General features: G+C 40.9%; 2 protein-coding genes across 4 annotated transcripts; one reads left to right on the top strand and one right to left on the bottom strand.

Moving 5' to 3' along the window:
- The first annotated feature begins 570 nt into the window (after positions 1 to 570).
- leng8 (leukocyte receptor cluster (LRC) member 8) lies at positions 571 to 11,813 on the top strand. The gene is made up of 15 exons (XM_085366486.1): positions 571 to 920; positions 1,569 to 1,701; positions 3,641 to 3,775; positions 3,895 to 3,972; positions 4,233 to 4,668; positions 4,998 to 5,163; positions 5,244 to 5,414; positions 5,524 to 5,772; positions 5,862 to 6,023; positions 6,133 to 6,421; positions 6,722 to 6,823; positions 6,925 to 6,993; positions 7,099 to 7,228; positions 7,376 to 7,583; positions 7,679 to 11,813. The coding sequence occupies exons 1-15, from the start codon at positions 880 to 882 to the stop codon at positions 7,839 to 7,841; spliced, it is 2,532 nt and encodes an 843-aa protein (XP_085222612.1). The 5' UTR covers positions 571 to 879; the 3' UTR covers positions 7,842 to 11,813.
- Positions 11,814 to 12,202: 389 nt separating this feature from the next.
- On the bottom strand, positions 12,203 to 25,443 carry rbfox1l (RNA binding fox-1 homolog 1, like). Of its 3 annotated transcripts, none has more exons than XM_085366487.1 (12): positions 21,668 to 22,200; positions 20,427 to 20,657; positions 15,983 to 16,162; positions 15,824 to 15,877; positions 15,646 to 15,738; positions 15,338 to 15,407; positions 15,201 to 15,260; positions 14,960 to 15,095; positions 14,843 to 14,882; positions 14,685 to 14,752; positions 13,705 to 13,777; positions 12,203 to 13,616 (listed from the first exon to the last, which is right to left on the bottom strand). In XM_085366487.1, the coding sequence occupies exons 1-12, from the start codon at positions 21,857 to 21,859 to the stop codon at positions 13,572 to 13,574; spliced, it is 1,242 nt and encodes a 413-aa protein (XP_085222613.1). In that variant the 5' UTR covers positions 21,860 to 22,200; the 3' UTR covers positions 12,203 to 13,571. The 3 variants fall into 3 exon arrangements, with proteins under 3 accessions (XP_085222613.1, XP_085222615.1, XP_085222614.1); XM_085366488.1 differs by lacking the exon at positions 21,668 to 22,200 and adding an exon at positions 25,019 to 25,443 and having other exon boundaries at positions 12,205 to 13,616; XM_085366489.1 differs by lacking the exon at positions 21,668 to 22,200 and having other exon boundaries at positions 15,983 to 17,703; positions 20,427 to 20,491.
- Positions 25,444 to 25,464: the final 21 nt, after the last annotated feature.

Genomic DNA, 25,464 nt, shown 5'->3' on the forward strand with positions numbered 1-25,464 from the left:
TGAGACCTACTGACTCTGGTGACAGACTGATGTGTATGGAGTGGAGTGGAGATGGACAGATACTGTGAAAAATGTCTCAACTTCTTGTGTTGACGCTTACATCTATTGTATTTATAGCCTCTAATACATTTAATCAATAGAAGTTAATAAAAAGTGCATTAAAATAGGCCCATTTATATTTCAGCCCCCCCCCAAACAAACCGTTTTAAAATACATGAAAAGCTGAAATATATGTTTTGCTGCATTAACTACCTTACGTGAATTATTAAAACGTATTCAGAATTTGACACACTGCTCGTCCCAACATAAGCTACCTTTATGGGCTAAAAGTATCTGTTATTGGTATTTACGTGGTGGCGGATCGATACTAAAATTCACAGTTTCGTAAAGAATTAAAATGAGAGTCTAACCATAATCCGGTTTAAGGTTTGATTGGTGTAGTTGATAGAGGATAGAGAAAAACGTTCCGTGTGCTCAGCACTGCAAGGCGTTACTCTTGGAAAATTCAACCAATAACAAAACAGCAAGGTGTCACGTGACTTGGCAGGTTTCGCCTAGCTGCCATTTTGTATCTCCACTGTGCGGTCAGATGAAGTTGGTCGTCAACGAACGAGGGACGAAATAAGATGAGATTTATGCTATTTTATTAATTGGGACATCTTGCAGAAGTATATTTAAGTGTGATATATTTAGTTAGGCAGTGTTGTTCGAGGTCGACCGGCTGTTCTTCTTCTAACCGGACCGTTGGCCCTCGCCTCGGACTTCATCTTGTTTACATTCTACAGCGGAAAAGCTAACGCTAACGCCGTTAGCCAACCTGCTAGCTTAGCTGGCAGACAACTTTCCCTGCGTTAGCTTTCTAACGCTAAACATAGCGAAATGGCGGCCAACACGACACAAGCAGCCCCTACAACTAACTGGTAGGCAACACTCTTTGAACAGATTGTGATTTTAGGTTAACTTGCTTTAATGTATGACTGAAATAGGTATTTATACCCTAATCTTAAATTCGTGGGAAGGATGTTAGCTTAGGCCAGGGTGTTGGCAAGTACTAGCAGGCCGTTGGAGTAGTTAGCAGAAAGGTGATTTGTTAAGATGCTTGTTTTTTTTATACATTATTTGTGAACATGTAATATTTTTGATTGAACGCCAGGGTTTGTTGCACCTCACTCTAATGTTGTACGTTGATGTTAGCAAGCGACAGTTGCAGTTTTAGGGTAGGCCTTAATTCATCAGCTGTTTTGGCTGTTAGCTGTTGCTTTAAACGTAATGATTTAATCATCTGCTTGAGATGATCTAATTAGCTGATAGATATCCGGTGTTAACAGAGGGAGGGTAGACTTGTTGTGTAAACGGGTAATGATTAAATGGTCAACATTTTGAGCACAATAGTAATCGTCAAGTAGGCCTTCAATCTATTTTCTGAAGCGAGCAGTTGTCTAAACGAATATAAATCTTATTGCAGACGGTAATTGGGCTTACTTCTGTTTTTCTGCTGATTAAATGGGTTTGATCATGTGTTCTGATCACTAGAATAGACTTGATACTTGACCTTTTGTTGATGGCAGGTCCTATGGTGCTGCTGCAGACGGCCAAGTCCATGAAAATCCTGAATGGGAGAAGGCAAGACAAGCATTAGCATCCATCAGCAAGAGTCAGACCTCTGCTAAGACTACACAACCTAACAGGACCGCTGCAGAGGTTTGTCTTTTTGTGCAGTCTGTTTGTTACACCTGAATATACCTGTACCATATCATATAGTCTCCATTATAGCTATATAAATTTCTGTATGATACAAAAATATTAGAATATTCATATTCTGATATTGCCTTAGCAATCTCATGCAGTTATATTCCCTAGTGAACATCAGTGAGACAAGCTCCAGGCACGTCTTGAGAGCCTGAGCTGCATGACAGCCTCCAGTGATCTAGCACCTACAAAGCGGAGGTTTGTAGGTGCTAGAACATCGTTTGTAGGTGCTAACATGCACCTACAACATGTTTGTAGGTGCTAGAACGAGCCACTTGAACATCCTCCAACAAGCTTAATATTTGCAAAATATGCAAGGATATTTTTTTCTTGTGAATTTGAAAGCTACAAACTTGTTTTATTGCTTTAGACAAAAATCACAAGTTCGAGTTCAACCAGGCTGCGAAGGAAGATGTACTAGCAGCTGGACCATACACCCATTATTTTATGGTCTTCACCTTGCAATATAAATTGCCTTGAGGCAACTGTTGTTGTGACTTGATTTCACTTAATAAAACAATTTTATTTTTCAGTTTTAGTGTAGTGCAGCTCTTGAAGAGTTACAAGGCTGTTATTTTAGTTAAACAAAAGTGTTTAATAGTTATTTTATATCTTGTTGCATGCTCAGTCATCCATGTAAAGAAAATCCGGAAAGTTGATTCTGTCGCATTTTCATGAGGACAAATGTTTTGTCACTCATCCAAGTGACTTCCTCAGTCTCGGCTGAATGCAGGTTTCCCCCACCTTATAAACAGCACATTTGCATAATGACCAAATCTAGTGCCTAACAATAGGCTGTGAGTTCAGTTTCATGATCATTGGTCAATGGCCACAAGTACCATTCAGACTTAACATGAGTTTGTCACTTGAGACTATTATCATGTAATTTGTGGCTGTTTCAAAAACCAGAAATGTATGTAAGGATGAGTAAAGTAAAATCCATTTTAGCATTTTAGTTTTTGTCAGTCTTATTGATCCTCCATTGGGGGGAGGCCAAAACCTTCCTTGTTTTTTGTTTTTTTTTTTTGGGGTTTTTTTCTTCATATGCAGGACAATCCTTGTGTAAATAAAATGATTGAAAAGTAAGTCTAGAGTGCCAATTGAAGGGGGGGGGGGATTCTGTGAAGAAGAATGGGGGATTAGCTTGAATACTAGCAAGGATGTCCTAGGTTTTTAGGGTTACAGTGGTGATCACTGATAATGACCTAATTATATTGTTCACAGCAGTTAAAGCACTGAAACCTCCTACTTACTGACCTAATCAGATTTAACTGTGAGTTTGTGTTTATGTTGTGTGTATATATAGAAATACTTTCTACACATAGCAAAAACATGAGATAAGCAATACTAGATTGTAGTTCTAGTCTGACTTATGTGTTGTTAATGATATATTAGAATATATTGTTGGCTTCTGCATTTGCAGATGTTTTACAGCTTTCCTTGGGGCTTGACTGCACCAACTAACAAAATCATAGCTGGCTCAACTCCTGCTGCCAGTTCCTTTTAGTACCTTCTTTTATTGCTCTTCGGATTAATTATTTACAGAAAGAATTCTCAAAGATGCAGGCTGTTAAATTCCCAAAATTAAATAAAAATATTGCTCCCTAGAAACAGTAATGGCCACAGTATTCATCCAGTAGCACAATCCTACTTGAATAATGGTCTTATTAAAACTAGACAACATAAAGATGTCTTATGTATGATGAAGCTTTCTTGTAGTACAGACCCCAGGTATTAACCTTTTTAAAGTGTCTTATCAACTGTTTTATTGGTTTCACAAAGGTGAAGTTTTATGTTCACACTGCACTATAATTGCTGTCTGTGTTGGACTATGTTTTCTCAGTTCCTGGTGGTAACACTGAAGCTATGTTGCGTTTGTCTGTTATTTCAGGCTGGCCAATTCCAACCAGCAGCAACTGACTCTGCTGCTATGCAGCAGCAGCAGTACTATCCGTGGTACCAGCAAACTCAGCAACACTATCCTGGATATACATACTCTTATAACTACTACTACCCCATGGGGCCAGTAAGTAAAGATATGAGCACTGCTGCTTTCATTTGGAGAAGTTTTGTACAGTTACACTTTTTACAAAAACTGAATTTAAAGTGAGAAATATTATAAAATGTCCTTTTCTGAATTTCCAGTATGGTGGTGCCTATCCTCCAAATCAGTATGGTGTACCCCCAGGGCCTTACCCAGGAACTCCTACGTCTAATGGACAGGTACAAAATCTACATTTTCTTAGTAAAGCAGAATATTTATATGTAGAAATGATTAATATGATTCATGATACTTATCTGGGATTAAGAAACCTGAAAAATAAGCACATATTCAGGCACCACTGAAGCTGTAGTAGTGTTACAGGTTATATGGTTTTTTTGAAGTATTGCGTTTATTCTCCAGATACATGTGTAGCTTGCTTATGCTTGCAAAGTTTCATTTTTGTTGTAGTGCTGAAACAGGTTTTTCTGTCTTTTTACAGCCTCCCCCAGTGCCTGGAATGGAAGATCAGTCCCCCAGCTACACCTCCCCAACTCAACCTCAACCACCTCCCCCTGCTACTCCTCAACCACCCCAGAGCCCAACCACCTCAGAAAACCCCCCTCCTCCACCACCCCCTCCCATTCCCCCACCACCCAACTCCCAGTACCCCCCTCCCCCATCACAAACTTCTTACAATACCAACAACAGTATGACATACCCACCTGGAGACCCCAACCAGATGCAAGTCTACAATCATTCACAGGGAAGGCCTAACTATGGACAAAACTTCCAGGCTCAGAATGCCTATCAGGCATCTCAGAATAATTCCCAGCAGCAACAACAGCCTGCTCAGTATGCAGCTGGACTGGGCAGAGGAGAAGCCAACAAGAACAAAAACCAGAAGCAAGGACAGCAACTCTGGCACCGCATGAAACGTAAGGTTTATTGTCTTGCTGGGAAGCTTACATTCCTAATGTTAACTTTATTGATTTATTACAGAGTTTAATGGATGTGTTGCTGCTTTTGTTTTCATTCTATCCCCCTCTTTTCATTGTATTCAAGTGCAGTGTGTAGATGCACCATATTCAAACAAGTTAAAAACTTGTTAGGCCATTAAATGCAGAAATAGAGTAGGAGACTAAGTGTTTGTGGTGATCAGTCTAGCAGTGTTCATCCAAATTCAAAAATATGTAAAGGAATAAGTTGCTATTGCTATTATGAGAGTGAGTTTCAGTTACAATTCTATGATTTTTACATCTTGTAGAGGCACCTGGCACAACTTCTGTGAAGTTCAATATTCCCAAGAGGACCTATCAGGTATCCCCAGTTTCCAATCAGGCTTTCCCTCCAGGCGAACAGCCCCCGGGGTTGAATCCAGCACCTTCATCTCCTGCTACTGCCAGTGCTGCACCTGGAGGTCCTCAGGCACGGTGAGAAAACTGCTCTGTCTACAGTAATTCTTGATGTGGGAATGACTTGATGACTTTAAATGTAAATGCTTCTCCTCCAGACCGCAGGACTGGCCGCAAGCCATGAAGGAATATGTGCAGCGTTGTTTCACAGCTTGTGAGACAGAGGAAGACAAAGATCGTACGGAGAAGGTGCTGAAAGAAGTTCTACAGGACCGCTTAAAAGATGGCTCTGCTTACACCATTGATTGGACCCGTGAGCCACTGCCAGAGTGAGTTCAGTAGTAGGTTGTGGTTGTAACTACTTTAGGCATTGGAGTTCTGCTTTTGTTTTTTGTTTTGCATTCAAACTGTATTCATCTTTCTCTTCTCCTTTTTTAGGTTAAAGGTTAAGCAGTCTCGTTGGGAAAGCATTGCACCTCAGAGGACAACCGATACCTCAGTTGGCTGTGGTGGAAGCACAGTGGCTGGAGCTTCAAGAGGCAGAGGTATTGGACACAGATTGGGCAACTACAGGAATATCTTTTCTCAAAGGAGTCCAACTTCTAGTTCATCCAATTCCTCCTCCCGCTCACCATCACCTTCGCACAGCCGGCACAGGGACCGCAGCAACCAAAGGCACAGACGCAGGTATGGAACCATTTCTCCTCCTCTCTTTGGTTATTGTAGTTTTCCTGCATGCTCCCAGCTCAAATGTTCTCCTGTTTGTTTCCTGCCAGTGATTCTGACTCGCAGTCAGATAGCAGCATCTGCAGTGACCTCCGACCTCAGCTTTCAAGGCGAGGTCAGAAAGGAGGGCGTGGTCGTGGCAATGATCGGGATAGAGGGCGTGGAGGTGGTGAGAGAGGACGAGGAAGAGGTGGAAAAGGAAGAGGAAGACGGTAAATTTATAAAGTCTTGTATCGTTGTTTAGCAGAAAGAAAACATTTTTGTTTTGTCTTTTTAAGTTGCTTTATGGTGCTGATAGTTAGTATACCACCTTTTCCCCAGAAACATGGAGGATTCAGCTGTTGGAAAGAAGAGGAAAGGTGGCAGTGCTGGTTTGGATTTCCACGATCCCAACAGAGAAGCTAAGAAGCAGAGCCGAGCAGCCCGTTTCCAAAAACAGCTTCGCTCAGAGCCTCTGGTTCTCTCCATCAATGCCCTGGACCTGCCTGATGGAACACAAGAGGGCCTTAGTTGGGAGGACTGCCCCATTGTGGGAACATGTCAGGACATCACCAAGCACTACCTGAGGCTCACCTGTGCCCCTGACCCCTCCACTGTGCGCCCAGTGCATGTAAGTGTCAAGGTTTTTTTTTTTGGTTTTTTTTTTTTAAATCTCATTCTACTTGTGCATTTTGCTTTTAAATTCAGATACAATATCCACTTGCATTATAAAATCATTTTGTCAAGAGAACAAGGAATTCTTTTGAAATATATTCTTGAATAAGGATTTTTTTTCTTACAATATTGAAGGAAAATCTCCCAAGGACAGAGGAAGGGGAACTGAATCTGTGCACTACATGTACATACTCCTAAATCCCTGCATCACAGGGCATCAAGATTCAGGCTTTAAATGGTTTAACTGTCATTCTAGGTGCTGAGAAAATCTTTGCAGGCTGTGAAAGCCCACTGGAAAACAAACCAGGACTATACATATGCCTGTGAGCAGATGAAGTCCATACGACAGGACCTAACGGTTGGTTGTCCTGAAATGCTATTTATTTTTTCAAAGTTAATTGATGTCTTTGTTATTTTATTCGTTCATTCATTGATTTTATTCCTCTTACCTGCACCTAGGTTCAAGGAATTCGTACTGAATTCACAGTGGAAGTGTACGAGTGTCATGCACGGATAGCTCTAGAAAAGGTGAATCTGTTGTTCCTCAGTAATTACAGACTACTTAAAAGTAATAAAGTGTTTTTGTTTTAAACTGGTTGAATGCTTATCTGTTTGTTTATTTATTTATTTTAGGGAGACCATGAAGAGTTCAACCAGTGCCAGACCCAGCTGAAGGCCCTGTATAAGGACAATCCCTCAGAGAACATTGGAGAATTTACAGCATATAGATTGCTGTATTACATCTTTACTAAAAACTCTGGAGGTATGCTCAGATCTTTTTGGAAGTCTTCACCACTGCACTGAACATTGTGGGATTTTTTTTTTTTGTTGTTGTTTTGTTTTAACTATATTTACAAGTTTCTCTGTCTCAGTTTCTGACACTGGCCATTTATTCATCTTCCCCCTGCAGATCTAACCACTGAGTTGGTGTATTTGACCCCAGCACTACGGGCAGATGATTGTGTGGCTCATGCCCTCTCACTTCGTGCAGCTTGGGCATTAGGAAACTATCACCGGTTCTTTAAGCTCTACCTGGAAGCCCCGCGTATGGCTTCATATCTCATTGACAAGTTTGTAGAGCGTGAAAGAAAGGCAGCACTTAGGGCCATGGTCAAAACGTAAGTTATGCTCCAGTAACATGCTAATTGTAAATTTTAGCTGCTTCATTGCTGACCAGTTTCCTGACCCGTTTGCCTATTTTCTCTGTCCACAGGTTCAGACCCGACTTGCCAGTGCAGTATGTGCAGTCCACCTTAGCCTTCTCTTGTTTAGACTCCTGTATGGCCTTTTTAACCGGGCTAGGAGTCACATTCACGCCTTCTGATCCCCAAAAAATAGACTGCAAAACCAGCACAGCCTCTTTGGCTGCCTCCTGAGAGGGGTGGAAGGGTAGCACAGTGAAAGGAGTGGCTAAGGGACCATCATGGATCCTTACATATTCAATGCACTGCACTTCAGATACCACAGCGAGTTCAGATAAGAGCAGTGGCAGACTAACACCCATATAGAAAGATGCTGGCTAGTGTATTACTCTGTCAGGCCAAAAAATGCAGATCTGTTTTTCTGACACTAAGAACTGTTCTGAAAATGCACAGAACTGCACATACTGTCACTCACATATTCTAAGTTTAGCCCATCTCATTACATTTATGATGCCACATAAGTGAGGGAACAGATTAGACCTGAGATCAAGTAGTCTTAGTGACTGAGAAGTCACAGAACCAGATCACGGTTCCTGTTCCGTTACCACCTTCAGATTTCAACGCTAACAGTGTTGTTATGTCTTTTCCTTCCCAAGTCAGCAGCTCAAAGACCAGAAGATTCAACTTTTACCAAAAGGGAAACGGCTTTTCAAGTCATGCATCCAGCTCTTCACTGTCTGAAGTCAGACCTGCAAAATCAAGTCAAGTCTAGCTTTATTCTTACAGACTCAGAGATGCCAGCAATTTACCTGAAAGAAGAGGTGGTTTGTATGCCCTTCCCGCATCTAGTTTCCTCCTCAAATCTACAGCTGGCTGTTCCTCCCATTTGTCTCTACAAGGTCTGTGAAAGAAACTGAAGTCTAAAGTCCCGTTCCTGATTTAGTATTATTCATCCACTGCTCATGTTTATGAATTGGTCGATCAGCACTTAAACAAGTCTCGGATACGCATTGACTTTGTAACGGATAAGTGTTCGTCATCAAGATCAAGTTCCATGACCTGGAAGCTGAGCTTCATGTTCCAGAGTAGCCCCAGGCAGAGTGCAGTTCTGCTTCCATCACCCTCAGGTAGAAGTTCCTACCAGCACCTGGTGTCCAGCTCACCCTGTCAAATGCAGCAGTGCACCTCTGTATCCTCACCAGCTGTTCCTCAGAAAATAATGGTGACGTCACAGCTGACACCTTGGATGTAGCTGAAAGTTAGTTGGGTTTTTTTTTTTTTTTTTTTGAGGTGGAGCATCAAAGGAAGACCTGCAGCTTCTTCAGGAAGGCTTAAAAAGTGGTTTGTATACTACACGCAAGGCTGGTAAGAGAAAGGGACTCTTCTGGAAGGAGGTGGATGACCGCACAACAGAGATGTTGCCTCAAGTTTTTGTTTGTTTTTTTGTTTTTTCCCAACTTGTTTTACATCTTGTGGGTTTATCACTTATCAGTATTTGGCATTCTCTTGTGCAAAAGGAAAAAAAATTATGGCGGTGGAATCAGAATTTTATTTTTTAAATTATATACTTCGTAATGATTTTTGGACAGTCCACGTGTCATTAAAAAATTAAACAATATCCTAAAATCCCAGAATTTTTACTACACAGATGGAAGCTGCTGTCTCTGAGTATTGCAATCAAAACATGAATTTAAAGTGGTACAGACAGCAGTGAAATAAAGAAGTAGTTTGAGTCCAGACAAGTGCTTTTATGTCCATTTTTTTTCCCCAGAAGATATGAAATTTTTAACAAAAGGTTTGAAATGGGAGCCTCAGTTTAGTATTTAAAAAAACAAAACAAGATAAAAACAAGCTCTCTAAGTGGCCGTGGAGTTGATTCTCTGTACTTTGTGCTTTTTAGGACCCAGTTTAGTAATATTGATGGTATATTAACAACCCTTTAGACAATGAGTGGGGAAATTCAGTTACGCTGAAAATGGTGATTGATCAGCTCCTAAGTGTGAGGAAAATAATCCATGTGTTGCTTTTCACCAGCAAAGCATCTGGTCCTAATTGAGTTGTGCTGAAAACGTGTAGGTGGTCAACATTGTTCCTCCTTTTTTTTTTTCTTTTCTTTTTTTTTTCTTCTAAATTAATATCAGTATTAACCGCTGTAGGAACATTGAGTCTGACATTGAGTATTTAATCCTGTTTTGATTGATAAGAACAGGAATGGATTCAGGCTTAATGTAAAACCTCCACGTTTACTTATTAACAGAGTATACTTTGTAAATACTGTATGATAATTGATGTGATTTCTTTTTAGTACACCGTGTAGGTTTTTTGTTTTTGTTTTTTGTTCACACATGGGTAAGTGTGAATGTTTTTTGTTTGTTTTTTCTTTGTTCATACAACTATTGAACAAATTTGTGAATATGTTAAAAAAAAAAAAGTAGAATTTGATTGTATGCAGTGATCTCAGTGTGGCTATATCGGAGAAATGTCAGTTAGCGCTGTTTCCGAGTGCAGCCTGAACACAGTTGCACAGGTTGTCAAATCCAATTTTGGCTCGATGCTCAGACTCCATTGGTCCAAAAAAGAAGGAAAAATAAGTTGTTGAAATTTTTCCCTTTAGGTTTTGTGCCACATTTTCCTGTTTTGTGCTCTCTGATTGGTTCCTGCTGGTTTCGTATATATTCAGTGACAAATCAGACCAATGTGGCTAAAACCTTGCCTCCTGACCAATCATGTCGATGAATCACGTGTGACCCTGGATCATATATATATTTTAGATGTGTTCATTGTTGACCTTTGATTTCAGCATATGTTTTGTAATGACAAAGATCTCAACATGTTTCCTTTCTTTCCCCCCCCCCCCCTCCCTTCATTTACCTTACTCCCCTATCCTCCTTACTGCCCCCCCCTCCCCTCACTCCTTAAACCCTCCTCCCACATGCCGCCAGACTTCTCGTCCTTCAGCTTGCAAGGCTGCTGCATTGCAGGAGCACACGGAGGGATAAGTGGGCGAAACTCCTCCAGATGCCTGCCGGAGAGAGTGAATTGTGAGCACTGTCTCGGTTTGACCCGCCTGAGTTGAAGCCATACAGCTCATAAAACACAGGGGAGCATCGCATAATGAAAAGTTGAAAATGTTGAAATGCTGCTAATGGGATTTGCTGCTAGCCCTTATTTAAAATGGTTTTGTGTGCAACATCGTACCTGTTCTAGTTTTTAAAAACAAAGCTCTCGAGTCGTGTTTTCCTTGTGCTGTGGGGTTCTGCGTGTCCAGATGCATATGCATAGTTGTTTGCTGATAAGACTTTTCATATTTAGTTAGGTTGGATTTTTTTTCTCTCCACTGATTAGAAATGTTTTAGCTTTTGTTTGTTATACTGGCAGGCTGCTTGAGAGTTGAATTGGCATTGAATAAAATATGTCTGGACATGCAGAACATAGTGACCTAAAACTCACCAACACCTTTTCTTTTTTTTTCAAGTATAAAGTTTATAGGTTTGTGTTCACATGCTAAGCAGTGACTCTTCTGAAATGATGTAAGAATTATTTTTTTTTTAAATTTAATGCAGGCTTGTATTCTATACATCTGATGTCTCAGATTTTCAGCACTGAAACAGCCCAGGATGTTTGTCTTTACATAGAAAAATCATCCAGATAACTAATGTACACATTTTCATTTAATACCCCACCCCTCCCAATTTTTGTGTATTTTGCTCCTATGTTGGTGTATACCTCCATCAGTCTTTGTAACTGCTTTTTTGACCCTTGAAGAACTCCCATCTCCCTCTTTCCCTCCACCTTTGTTCATTTCTTTTTCTTTTTTTTTTTCTTTTTTTTAACTAGTTTTTTGTAGAATCTTCTCACTTTCTCTTCTTCACTCCTCCCTGCATGATGTTTCAACCTCTCTCCTCTCCCCTGACTCTCTAACCAGTATTTCTCTTTTGTCATTCTTACCCTTTTTTTTCCTCTTATGTTGGGTATGTTTGTGACTGCCGTGTGCAACTCTCACTAGTAAGTATTGTATCCTGTCTGCAGTGCTTTTAATAGTTTGTGTTGCAGCACTTTAACAACTGAAGCTGAAGGTCTATCTGTAATGTGCCCTCCCTATCCCTCATTCCCATGGCTACATAGATCTGATAGGATAAACTGCCATTTTGTAAATATTGTGTACATATCTTTTGGAAAGACGTCTAATAAAAAAAAAAAAGTACAGAGAGCACATACTGTCTTTTGTTTTTGCTGGAGTTGATTGAAATCTAGCAGTTCAGTGGAGCACAGAGTTGCTTGCAAACAGTTTATTATGAAGATGTTGAATGATGGCATCTGTGATAAAGCAGATCAGCTAGCAGACGAAGCACGATGGTTTAATGTTCATTCATATGGTGATAGTTTTTACTTTAACCAACACAGATTAAAAATCCTTGAGAGCAGCTGGAAAAAAGTTAGTGTGGAAGGTTAAAGATGTAGAAAGTGCAGCAGGAAAAAAAATCATTTTGTCATGCAAACAGCAAAAGGCATATAATGGCAAAGGACAGTTCAGTTTAAAAATAGCAAGAAAGCTGGCAAACGAAAAAGACTAAACGCTAAAAGAAATACTAAGAAGAAAAAAGGCAGAAGCAGAGCAGCGAAACGGTACAGAAGAAATTCACACGAGGAAACAAACGTGGAGTAAAGAAGTTGTTGCATAAAACACTTATAAGACTTAATAAGAAAAGATTAAAATGCATTGCTGATCTATCACATGAGGTGAAACTTACAAAGGAAATGAAACAAAGGCCAATAATCTGGAAGTTTAGAATGTGCAGAAAATAGAAAACAGGCCCAGGATGGTTTTCATACATGTAGAGCATGAATACTGGCACTGAGTGTTAGAAGGAGGAGGGAAAAATATGAGAATGATGCAACTAAACAGTAAGCAGTGAAATCACACAAAGAAAATAAAAGAAGGGTTTGTTTGGGTTTTTTTTTTCTATAGCCTTGTCGATGTAATGTTGCGTTGCCACAGAAGAAAAACCAGAAACCCAGGGAGTGAGGAGAAGCAGAATAAAGAACAGAAGAGATAGAGGAGAAAAAAGTCTGATTTATTCAGAGGTAAACATCAAACAAAGCAGAATAGAGTAAAACAAAGCCAAGAAGAACTAACTGATACAAGAAAAGAAGTCATTTAGCAGTAATGAAGGAGAAAAGAGGGAGAAAATACAGGACAGTGACCCTCCGGTCATCAAAGCTCAAGCAAGGTAGCAAGGAGTGAAGCCAGAAAACAGAAACTACACTGTGTTAGTATTTATGAACAGAAAGGTAGGAAAGGACTCAAGAAACTGCAAACAAGGATTAAATGTAACGGCTGTATGAAAAGCTAAACATGTAGATTTAGAGGTAGATTGTTAGAAATAAAAATAAGTCCAGCTGATAAACATTATTTCTGTGCTTTTAGTTGCAATATCAGTGTCGCAGCCAAATCGCTCTCTTGATGTTGAAACTCACAGACATTCCCACACGCACACACACACACACACACACACACACACACACACACACACACACACACACACACACACACACACACACACACACAGTAGATAAATGCCAACAAAAATAAATCATTTAAAATTGTACAAAATGTTTTTTGCACAGTTTGACCCCTGAAAAAAAATCCCAAATTATTAAACACAAGAATCTCACAGTATTTTTTTAACCACTTATCCAAAAAAAAAAAAAAAAAGCAAAGCATTAAAAGGTTTCAAGCGACAGCGTCTCCTACGTATTCTCCAGCAGAGCGGATGGTAAGTGGGTCCTACAGTATTTTAACCTTCAGTCTGTTTAGTCTCCCGAAGAGAGGTTGTGATGGAGACAGGAGGTGACACCACGTGTGCCACATTTCCGAGGTTGTTTTTAAGGATTATTGTAATCTGCCCTGCAGTGTCCCAAAGTTCAACAGAGATGCCCGACGACCCCGCCCTTCACCGGGCCTCAGTAGGGGGTGAAGCGGTTGTATCCTCCTCTGTACAAACTGGCCTGTTGACAGTAGTAGGGTGAAAGGTGCAAGTTAACCACCGTGATGTATTTCTCAGATTAAGCTTTGTTTACTCTGATAGCTGCTCACCATTGTACCGACCCCATACGTTGTTGGTCCGACTGAGTGGTGATAGGCCTCTGGAGCGTAAACCCGTCCATATCTGTTTAAAAAAATAATAATATCACGACTCCAATTAAACTTTGTTTCTTATTAATTTATCTGCAAATGAAATTCTGCAAATTCTTTATGATTAATGAAAGCCAACTGAAGTCAGGCATATATGTGAATTTTTTTACATTATGTGAATATTCTGCCATGATTAATGTGAGCATCCAGCACTGTAATAAGTTATGTGATGGAAACCAATCAAAAGCACATTTGGTACTGAATAATATCTGAAGTATCTTACAAAAACAGTACTTTGGGTGTTATTATGATATTGTTATCCTTGGAAGAGCCACACATCCCTTTGAGGTTGTGTTTGGAAGGCCATCCGGCATAAAAATCTGCCAAAACAAACATGTGGATCTGCCCACTGTGACGACCCCTTGTGACTAAGGGAGCAGTTGAAAGCTTCTTCTTCTACTAGCAGTTTGTGTGCTATTGGTTAATTTAAAGCTGCTTAACAAGGCCCATAAAATCCTTGAGATAAAAACAAGAACGTAATCTCAGGTGGGATCTTTGAGCTACACAGGAACAAAAAAATGAGGTTTTTTATTTTACATACTGTGTCCACTCACAGTAAATGTTACAAGATAAATTCCTGACTGTTTGAGAAAATCCAGATCTTTACTTCCTGGCACAAGGCAGAATATTTTCAAAAGCTGTGTTTATCTTGATAAAAGTTACAAAAGCCAAGTTTGAGTTCAAAGAGTGAGCTCTGTGTAGGTAGGAAGACATTTTCATGGGAATAGCCGAAATGCTCCAAATAGGTTTTGTGTTTCTGCTCAGGTAAAAGCGGTATATACTATTAGGCACACAGCTGCTCAGTGGTACTGCTGAAGCTCAAACACAGCATCAGAATGAGCAAGAACATTCATCTTTGTGTACATTGTTTGTCTGTTTACCCATCACTGTAGGTCGCTGTGGCAGCAGATGCTGACTGAGCCACTCTGTATGCTGCAGGGTATCCGCCCTGCATGGGAAAGATGAAGCAACAATAAAGCAGCAGCAACTGATTGACTGATTAAAAAAGTAAAGATATGAGTAGAGTTCAGCTGCGTACATAGACTTCTGCTCCATACAGTCCATCCTGATACACAACCCTGAAAAAAAAAGAATAAAACATTATCAAAATGAAAGTAATTGGATATAAAGCCGACACCGGTGCTCAGAGTCTTACCCAGGGTAGGTGGGGACAGCAGCAGGTGTGGTTGCAGTGGAGCGAATTGTGTTGTAGACAGCTCGACCCCGACCACGCAGCGCTGAACCGCGGTAGGCCAGCGTAGGAGTCGCTACAGGGTACGGAAAACTGGCAACTAAAATAGAGGAGAGGAAAAAAAGTAGCAGGAGGAGTGAAATGGCAGTGCTGATCATCTCTTCAGAGCAATATGTCAGCATGAAAGAGGGAAACCTTTAGTTACCTGTATAGAGCTCAGGTGCGTACATGGCCCCCATGACTGGGTTGATCTTCCAACCGGAAGCTGCAAAAACAAGGCCTCTATTAAAAACAAGCTCCAAAGATTAGTCAGGACCCAAATATTAATGAGAAGTTTCTTACTTGAGATTTCACCGTTCACGAGAGGCGCTTGGGGTTTCTTGGTAACTACTCGTGCAGTGGCATTATTAACCTGGGGATAAAATAATAAGGATAATCATGGAATCAGAAAGTTAAACCTACAACACAAAAGCTGCGTGATTTCCAGCCATGTGATCAATAAATATCACTTAGGTATAATGTCCAAGGGAAGTTACAGGGTCATAAATACATTTATAGTGAGGTGGCCATTTTTTTTCTCTCTCTGGGTAAAACAAAACTGCATGTTTGTTTTCTAGTTTTAAAAAAGAAATGGGGAAATCTCGCTTTACCTCGATCTTCCTCCCTTCCACAATTGTCCCGTTCAGCTTTTCTCTTGCTCTGTCAGCCTCGGTAGCATTCTCGAAAGTGACGAATCCAAAGCCCTGTGTGTTTGCACGGTTATATGTTTACTGATGAATGATTCCCACGTTGGTTTAAAAGCACTGATCATATTTCTGAGCTGCTCACCTTTGACCCCCTCTCATTGAAGATAATCTCTACATCGAGGATCTTGCCAAATTGCTGAAAGTGTCAGAGCAATTTTCACAGAGTGGAAATTGTTGGATTCAACATGAAAACATGGGCTCTGTGTATGTGTGAAGCTCAGAAACGAGGTGACTGTCATACCCCAAACATCTGGCGGAGGTCTGGGTCTCTAAAGCGAAAGGGGATGTTCGAGACATGGAGGCGTTTCGGTTGGGTTTTACCTGACCCCTCTTCCTCGCTACCGCTTCCTGCCCCGCCCCCCGATGACACGGACACACTGAGAGACTGGGGGTCAGAGGTCACGGGGACCAAAGAGTCCTCCTGACAGTGAGAAAGCACGAAACAGGACAAGGAGGCAGAGGAAGAGGAGGAGGCAAGCAAGTGGATAGAGGAAGAATGGACGGGAAGAACAAAAAAAGATGGAAAACAAAAGATGGAGAGGGTGTGAATGAGGTGGGACAGATGTGAAGAAAAATTGGGAGAGGGCATCAGTAGAAAAGCAAAGAAGGAAAAGAGAAAAACAAACAAACAACAAAGTAAATTCAACAAATTCAACATGTTCCAGAGAATTTCATGTTTAGGTAAAAACTCCAGTTGCGTAAGCATCACATGGCATTAAAGCTCAAAGATCACTTTCATGAGATCAAGTGAACCAAACCAAGTTCAACCAGCATTCAGCAACCAGTGAACCTTCTCAAGCAAATGTAAGGAGGCGTGGAAGGGGCTCCAGTTTAGTGAGGCGTCGTTGAATACATGCCTGTAGGAGATTAGGACAGTGACGCTAACAATAAACGCCAAATGTCTGGTATTAAAACTGCTCATTCCAGCCGTCGTGAAGAGTGAGAAGTTGTTTTAAGCTGTTTTCAGACTCTAACTCAAAGTTTCCCACAGTGGCTCTAACAACTACTTGTTTTACCTTAGTATTAAAGACATACCTGTGCTAGATTAACTTATATAAACTGCCCCATGCAGAAAAATTCAAGAACTAATGTGCCAAAACATTCACTATCCCACAATGCACCACGATGCTAGTGTGTGTGCATGTATGTGCATATATATATATATGTGTGTGCAGGTGTGTTGGCCAACCAGCATTGTTCAACCATTGCAAGAAAAGTGGTTAAAAATATATAGATTTGAAAGAAAATCTGCAAAAAAGGGCAACAAACTAAAACCAGTGAGCTTCAGCAGCAAGAAACAAAAGGAAGAGGAGGAGCAGGGAGCACAAAAATTAACGCGAAAAAGAAAAATTACTGGGAGATGTGCTACTCTAATGGAAATAAGATTACACTCCCAAGCCCTGAGTATTAGCAGTCTAGTACCACGAGGCAGATAAGGAGTGAAAAAGGCTTCAGTAAACAAGGCAAAGAAGGTGCACAGAAAGGGGACAGAGTTTAAAACTGAAGGGTCAGTGGGGGACGGGTGGGGTGGGGGGTCACGGTGCTGCTTTTTTGCCAAAGGTTAAAGTCGTTCGTCAGGGGGCATCATTAATAAGAAGGAGACAGACAGAGAGAGGTACAGAAACACATTCATACAGACATATAAATGCACACAGGCTACTACTGGTGTACACTACACTGGCTCGATGTGGCTTCAACTGTAGACAGCAGACCCACACACACGCACATACAGGCCAGAGTGGAGGGGGGGGGGACAGAGGTACAGAGGGTTGAGTTGGGTGGTGGTGTCATTGTCACGATGCAGGATTGAGTTCTGGACCTGAGCGATATTTCAGACGGGGGAAAGGGGGGGGAATCATCCGGTCAGCCTCACCCCGCCCCCCCCCTTTTTGACCCCCTCCCTCCGTGGCGACGTCTCAACTTTCCCCGAAAATCATCACGGACCCGAGTATGTCTGGGACTCTAGTGATAAAATATATAAACGGGGCCATAAAACACCATTTATGAGAGGAGGAAGGGAGAAGCAGGACACAGAGCTGACCTGCCACACAGATCAGACGGCTCTGCGTGTGTCAGAGTAGATGTTTCCATGTCTGAAGGAGACTTCTGCACTGCAAAAACAAAACAGTCACACACATCTCTGACCACATAACTCATGTCTTCATGAATAAGAAAAAAAAAATCTGCTAATCCGTTAAGAATATTTAAACCTGTTCCAAGGTGAAATCACATCTTCAAGTAACCACTTCTGCAAGGTCCCAAAAGGTTGGTTCTGTTCATCTGGATGAACCGTTTTCAGTGGGAGAAACGTTTCGTCACTCATCCAGGTGACTTCTTCAGTCTCAGCTGACTGCAGGTTTCCCCAACCTTATAAACAGTACATTTGTATAATGACTGAAACTAGCACCACTGAATAAACAGTGGGCTGTGATGTCAGTTCCTTGAGCATTAATATGCAAATTGTCATTGATCAACAACCACTGATCAAGGACGAATGATCAATGGTCATGAGTACCATTCACAGAGTTGGGGAATGGCTGCAATCACAGCCCGATGAATCAAACACTGATGCACTAAAAAAATAAAATATATTTTTTATATTTTGTCAGGATGTTTACTAAACAATCCAGTTTTTAGAAAATAGAATTTTAAGGGTAGTCAAAGGAGCTTGCAAAGAAAAGCGTCTGGACTTCTTTAAGTTGCTTGAAGACGTTTCACCTCTCATCCGAGAAGCTTCTTCAGTTCTAAGGTCAAATGGTGGAGAGTCCCAGATTTAAACCCAGTGGGAGTTTCCCCCCAAAGAGGGACAAAAGGACCCCCTGATGATCCTCTAATCACATGAGCCAAGGTGTGAAAACGGGTGTGGGTCCCAATCAGCCAGAGTTTCAGGTGAGCTCATTGTGAAACCTGGCCCCACCTTATCATGCGATTTCCTGAGGTCAGATGGCCCAGGGTGTGAGTGGGCGCTAAGGCGTCTGGGGAGGGAACTCAAAACTGGATTATAGATGGTGTCGTAAACCATCGCCCCTGTTCAAAGATGGTCGCTTACAGTGGACATAGATGGCTTCTAATTTTAAGGGTAATATTTATTTCAGGCTTTACATGGTTAAGATAAGTTTTTTCAAAATAAAATAATAAATACGTTTTTTTCAATTACAGACCTGGGAAGTGACAATAGGTCTCTGCAGGCAGTGTGAGTCAAAATATTACATTATTTAAAAAAGACAAACTTTCTCTCGTGTGTGTTGCTGTTTTTTTAATCAATTCAGTGAGAGTGGCATGGTAAATTTTGCTTTTAAACTGTAAAGCCTGGTTCTGCTGGCTGTCTCTTCCTGCTAAAAAGGTTTTTTCCCTCTCATATTGCAGGGTTTTTAGCTTACAGTATTAAGGCCCTTGAGGCAACTGTTATTGTGAATTTGTTATTGTAAATGAGCTTGAAATTGAATTCAAATTGCTAATTAGGAATAATGCAAGTAGCCTACAGCTTACTGGTGGTCATTATTCTGCAAGTAGGCTAACAAAAAAATCACTTTGATTTTAACCTGATGGCAGCACAAGATGGAAATTCTAGAGAGCCCCTCAAGTTCTGAACTGTGTAATTGTATAATATAGTTTATTACAATTTCCATAAGATTCCAGCAGATTAGTAGCCTGTTGTAACAACAATTCCTCATCGTTTTATCAAGTTATTTCATTCAAAATCAAGAGGAAACATCAGGCAGCTCATAAAGACTGAGGCCAGTGTGACCTGTTTGTGCATTAATGTGTTCTCTGTTATTGTAGGGTCTTTATCTTACAATATAAATGGAAATTAAAGACGCTCCCACAGTGCACCGATGCTGAAGTGGTGCAGGCCACACACAGAAAGAGATCAGCAGCAACCAGAGACCACAGGGTGTCAGTGAAATTCATCAGTGTGGTAACTGCCAGTATGAGTAAAGGACACTGCTGCCACACCACCGGCAAGATTACACTGAAACATTTGAGGTAATAAACACGAGGGTTATCTACGCAACCAGCCAGGAACAGCTGCAGAGCAATGACTTTAGATTCAACTGAGGATAAAATTATAATGCAGGTTTCTTCCGTTGATTTAATAAAAGATTAATTTGGTTTTTAAAAGAATATGTAAAGCAAATTTGATGGTAAACAGGTTGAAATAATCTTATCGCAGTAGCAGAATGAAGACACAAATTATCTATTAAAAATTCTCTTTAGTTTCAAAAACCATTTGTTGATACATTTTTAAAGATGTAATCATTGTTTATCCTGTACCAGAAATGATTTCATCAGACAAATCACAAAAGCCTGACATGGACTTTATAAACATCCTTCAGATAGCTTAAACTGTAAACTGTAAGTATCAGCACAAAGTTCGAGCGGCGATCTGGAAAGGTGATCAGTTTTATTGACACTTAAATGAGACCTGGGGGAGGGAGAAAGGAAAAGTGGGCATTTATTTTCATCAATAAATCCCTTATCAGCTGCCTCGACATTTTGCTCCACAGAGGGTGACAGGCATTTCCATACAAGGACACCGCGGTGGACATGGGGCTCTAAATATAGAAGGAAACCCTATCTGGGCCTGTTGCTCTGCAGAACATGTGAAAGTGCTACCTGTCGACTTACTGACGATCATGTTTTATTGGCCTGGAACATCAACATTTGTCACAGACCGCTCTTACCGTGTTGCCAGATGTCAGAGAGTCGCCCCCATCGTGCTGAGGGCCCTGATAGACTCTGAGCTGGGGATGTTCCTGGTACTCTGAGCTCGGATGTGCAGAGCTAAAGTCGAGAGTTGCCAGTCTGCTGGCGGATGTTGGGGGACCTTGACCTGGGTAAGAGGGAGGCGGGGCATAGACCTGAGGCAGGGCAGGGTCTGCGCTGCCTGGGGCAGCCTCCTGAGTGGGGGCCCCCTGAGGAAAAGAGGAAGAGGGAGACGAATGAGCCACTCATGCCAGAATATGACAGCGTAGATGTAAACAAACGAAACACAAGATGTTGTTGTTGATCTTCTGTTTTTACAATAAAACAAACTGCATAAACACGCTGCAGTGACACTGTGATCTTTAATGAAGATGACAGATACACAAATACCACAATAAATGATTGTTCCACCCAATTTTACACATCAGTTTAACTGTCAGAAGGAGTAAAATGCTGTGAAATCTCTTAAATAATCTGATAATAATAACCATAGCAAAAGATGTTTTTAACAGTAATAGTAAGACAAAATACAAAGCTAAATAAGCTTACTGGTAGGTTGCAGTGTTTGGAAGAGGTCACTATAAATTACCTTATATATTTACCTATTCTTTTTTAAATAACTGCCTTTTGTGAGTTTGTTTTTTGTGTGTGGTAATAAAGAAATAGTAAATTATCCTTGAAAAATACATCTGATGACCAGTCCTAAACACTACATTTCTTTTTGCTTATCCAAAGCAACATCCAAGTATAGATATAATTAAAAACATCTCTAATATTAAGACATTTCTCACAATTGTAATAACTGATTCATTCTTAATGCCAAACGTGGAGCTCATTGTTAAATTTAACTCTTTCTGTTTTTCCCATTACAAATGACAGATTTGGCACTTGAAAACAATATTTATGTCCAAAATGTTGACTTTATGTAGTACAATGTCATGTAAAATTATTGGAATCTCATCAGATTCAACAGCCACAGGTATGTTTTAAGTCTCATAGACTTTAGAATCTCTAATATCCATTTTAATTAAACAACTGTTTACTTAAAAACTTTTTTTTTTTTAAAAAATGCGTAACAAACTACCTTTAATGAGAAAAACAAGATTAAACAGGAAAACAGGACCTCCTCCAAACCAAGTGTAAGCAGTGGTTTGGAGGAAACTCCTGCGCAGTTTCCATTCAAGTGAGGTAAAAAGCAGAGAAATAAAAGCGGTCTTACCCCCTTACTGCATTCCTCGATCTCTGATGCATTGTCTAACAACTGCCGCATTTTTAATGCCAGCTGACCACCCGCCCACCGCACCATAAGTTCTACCCATCCACCAATCATCAAATGATTGCTAGAGGAAAAGTGACCGGGGGTGGGGGGTGGCTGTGGGTGGGGGAGGTGTTCCACACCAGCTGTGGACATCTGTAACTTTCAGTCACCTTGTTGCTCCCACAAAGAGCCCAGAGGGCCCCTCTAACCTACTCATGAACACAGAAAGCGTACGGAGCTTCCCCCCCAGGATTAAGTATTTATGAATGTGTGTGCTCCTGCTGAGGGTGCATCGTGCTAAATGTCGCCTCCGAGAATATCGGCCCTGACAGACACGGTTTTATTACCTCAGAGACATTTTCATGAACATCTACTTCTCTTTGTGTTGTGTGGAGTGGCTCAGTTGCCTTTTAAGAAACAGAGGACTTCACAAGCACAATAATGACATCAATGTTTGGGTTGGGTGCGAGTGAAGTGCTTCGCTGATCTTACTACAACATGACCCACCACATCAACATGACAGTCTGCACTCCCTGACAACGTCTGGCAGGAGATATGAGTCCACGTGTCACACACCAGGAGACTAAGAAACACAGTCTGTGCAGCCTCACCTCTTCACACTGACTGTCTACATATATGTTGTATATATGCCGCCTTCTGTACTGTTATATGTGTATTTAAACTTTCTGATTTATTGCTTTATATCTTGTGTTAGGACTTCCAGCTGAAGCATTTAACACAACAGTTCTTGTATAAACAGATGAGATATCTGTGACGGGCCTTCTCAGACTTTCAGGAGACAGGGAGTTCTTACAGGAGGGAAAACTTTCCAAGGACTTCATCGCAACAGTAACACTGAGTGGCAGATTCTTACTATTGGAGCTGTTCGTACTCTAAACTTTTCCATCTTAATACTTCAGACACATGTGACATGATATGTTTCAACCACATGAAGGTTTGTGCTGATCATGAAGATAATGTATAGAGCCCGTATGTTCATTCTGATGGTGGACAGTCCTCATTTAAAGATGTACAATAATGCTGCAGCACAATGTTCAGATGAAATTATTTTGTCTTGGCTTCCGGATACGACTTCACAAATCTAAGAACATTTATTCTGGAAGACAATCCTGGAAAATCCTCACATTTGTGAGGATTCCCCCACAGTAACTGGGAATATTTCTATTAGAGCACTGATACTTTCACTTAATCACTGGATCAGAGGATACCCTGAGTTACCTTACAAGCAAAATGCCACAAGTGTGTCAGCTGCCTTCAGGATTTAAAGGAGTCACGATTAAAAAAAACTCTATCCCACGCCAGCTCATAATGGCTGGCATAGCTCTGCTGGCTGTTAAACTGGTTGTATAAGCAAGGAAATGGTTGTCAGGCAGACTCTTGTTGGCTTGGAGGATTTCATTTGACCACTCTCTGTTGGTTTGGAGGAGGATTTTTAATAAAGTGTGCACTCTCAACAAACCAGATTTGACATTCAAGCAGGCTTCACCCTGATAATTACTGAATGAGGAAAAGTTGATGGAGATGATTAATCTGCAGCTCTTACTCATTATTCAAGAGAAATATTTAAGTTTGAACCAGAGCTGAAAGATAGGTATTGAGGCGCCGTCCAACTCTGAGGCCGTTCTTAACTCTCGCACTGGAGCTGGAACATGTTTCCAAATATGTTGACACAACTTGCACCTGCACTCTGTCCTACTTATCAGAAGAAACGACGATCTAGCTGCTCCGACCCTCCTCCGAGATATAAAAGCGATGTTGAGCGAAGAAAATGCATCTGTTAGATATCACTGTCAACTCTCCCCCCACCTTACAGACTAACTAACTAACCAGCCACTGTGTCTGATTCAGCACCACAGTCTCAACACGAGACTCCTCACGGGCTTGTTTTTTATTATCATTGCCATTTGTTCCCCCTCTCTCGCTCGTCTCCTTCCTCAGCTGCTGGCTTGCGGTCAGAGGTCGACGGCTCGGAGCCAGGTGCTTGCTGGGACAGTTGCCACGGGATTTACACAAGACGAAGCTGACTGCAGATGTGGCCTTTTGGTGCTGGCCGAGTTACAAATGTTAGCAACATGTAGCTTATTAAAGTGTAACACAATATTCCTTTTTTTCATCCATCCATCTGCACATTCTGCACATCCCGGTTCCTCCTATTGAGCGACACGACAGCCTTTTTGTTTATATTGCTGATAAAAAAAAAAGAAGAAGAAGAAAAGATTGCTGATAATGAGGAGAGAGGAGTTTTACAAGCTGCCAAATGTTGTGTTAAAACAGATGCTCCACATCAGTCATAAAGGAATTTCCCCAGCACTTGGAAATATGACACTTTTAAAAAGGGAACAATTGCTGGATTGAAGTGAAGGATTCGAGCATTTCGGTACGCTGTATACTGTGTATATTGTTGCACTGACAATAAAGTTCTTGAATCTTGGAAGATCTAGCTGGGGCTTCAGACTATTTACTTCAGTGCCAGTCACCTTCAAATAACAATTCTCTCTGCATCTGTTTTCCATAAACAGCTCTCTGAATCTTATGAAATAAGTCAAGGTTACCCCGGAGGAGCCTAATATTCAACATTTAAATGCACAACAGGCTGGTTTCACACATTTATCTTAAGCACAGCTCACTACAGGACACAAGACAGGTGACAGACCCTCTTCCTGTGATTATCTGCTCAGGAGAGGAGGGCTAAAAATACAGCTGGTGTGAAGCACAGAGACAAGGTAGAGAGATACTAAATGAGCTGTGGCATTAGTGGCATGTCAGGGACACTTGCTGGTGGACTAAAGATAACCACTAATATGTCCTTACTAGTGAATAAATAAGACATTTCACAACTAGCACACTTCACACAGATCCTGTTGCATATTAAGCAATGCATCGATAGACTGAATTAGATTAAACTGTGACTTAGGGCCTTTTGGCTTCTTCTGCTCACTGGAAAATGTTTTAAGTTTTACAAAATACAGGGATTTTGTCTGGTAATAGGAATAAGATCTTTTTAGTTTAATCATTAAGCAAAATCATACAAAGGTGCTGATTTAAATGTCCAATTATTTGATTATATTTCTTAATGTGAGTATTTGGGTGAATAAAAGAATAAATAACAACCAGAGCTCTAGAAATGCAAAATAACTGACATTGAGATTAAGAATTGTAATAATAAATAATATTATTTTGTTGCATAAAGTTATAGTTCCCCAGTAGATGATTTCAGGGATGTTCCCTAGGGGGGAAAATCTCAGTATTTATGTGATAATGTCTGGCCACAGTGTAAATCAAGAAGTTTACCTGAACTATGCTGGGGTAGCATGTGGTTGCCTGTGGGTAGACGGGGAGTCCATAAGGCTGGAGGATCACAGTGGGTGAGGAGAGCATAGCCCAAAAACGACACACGAGGAGATGAGGAACGGAGGAAAATGGGAGGAAAAGGAGAGCAGGGGGAAAGGAAGGGTTGATGTACACACAGAAGAGCAGGCGATCAGGCTGGAATTTTTTTTTAAAAAGGGAGGAAAAATCCCAAATGAAGGAAACAGAAACTCCAAGAAAGTGAGGGAGGTGGGAAAAAAAGACCACGCTTAAGACTTTTGCTTCACCTCGAAAATGAAGTCAAGCAAGAAAACACAAGGGAAACCCCCAAAACACCCGGAAAAGATGGGATTTAGAGCAGTGAAAGAGAAAGCCAGTGAGCTTCTGTGTGTCCATCAGTTGATCATGCAGCCTGACAGACAGAAACA

This window comes from Diplotaxodon limnothrissa, linkage group LG11 (genome assembly GCF_057381915.1).
Source record: "Diplotaxodon limnothrissa isolate DT_005_m linkage group LG11, D_limnothrissa_male_GT1.1, whole genome shotgun sequence".
NCBI lineage: Eukaryota > Metazoa > Chordata > Actinopteri > Cichliformes > Cichlidae > Diplotaxodon > Diplotaxodon limnothrissa.

Excerpts from the sequence above, each read along its gene's own strand:
- leng8 (XM_085366486.1), top strand. The coding sequence starts at position 880 with ATGGCGGCCAACACGACACAAGCAGCCCCTACAACTAACTG. Across the intron at positions 4,669-4,997 it reads ACTCTGGCACCGCATGAAAC|AGGCACCTGGCACAACTTCT; the intron begins GTAAGGTTTATT and ends TACATCTTGTAG. Across the intron at positions 7,229-7,375 it reads CTTTACTAAAAACTCTGGAG|ATCTAACCACTGAGTTGGTG; the intron begins GTATGCTCAGAT and ends TTCCCCCTGCAG.
- rbfox1l (XM_085366487.1), bottom strand. The coding sequence starts at position 21,859 with ATGTCCACAGCTGGTGTGGAACACCTCCCCCACCCACAGCCACCCCCC. Across the intron at positions 16,163-20,426 it reads CTCTGACATCTGGCAACACG|GAGGACTCTTTGGTCCCCGT; the intron begins GTAAGAGCGGTC and ends TCTCACTGTCAG. Across the intron at positions 13,778-14,684 it reads ACAGCGACCTACAGTGATGG|ATATGGACGGGTTTACGCTC; the intron begins GTAAACAGACAA and ends TTTTTTAAACAG.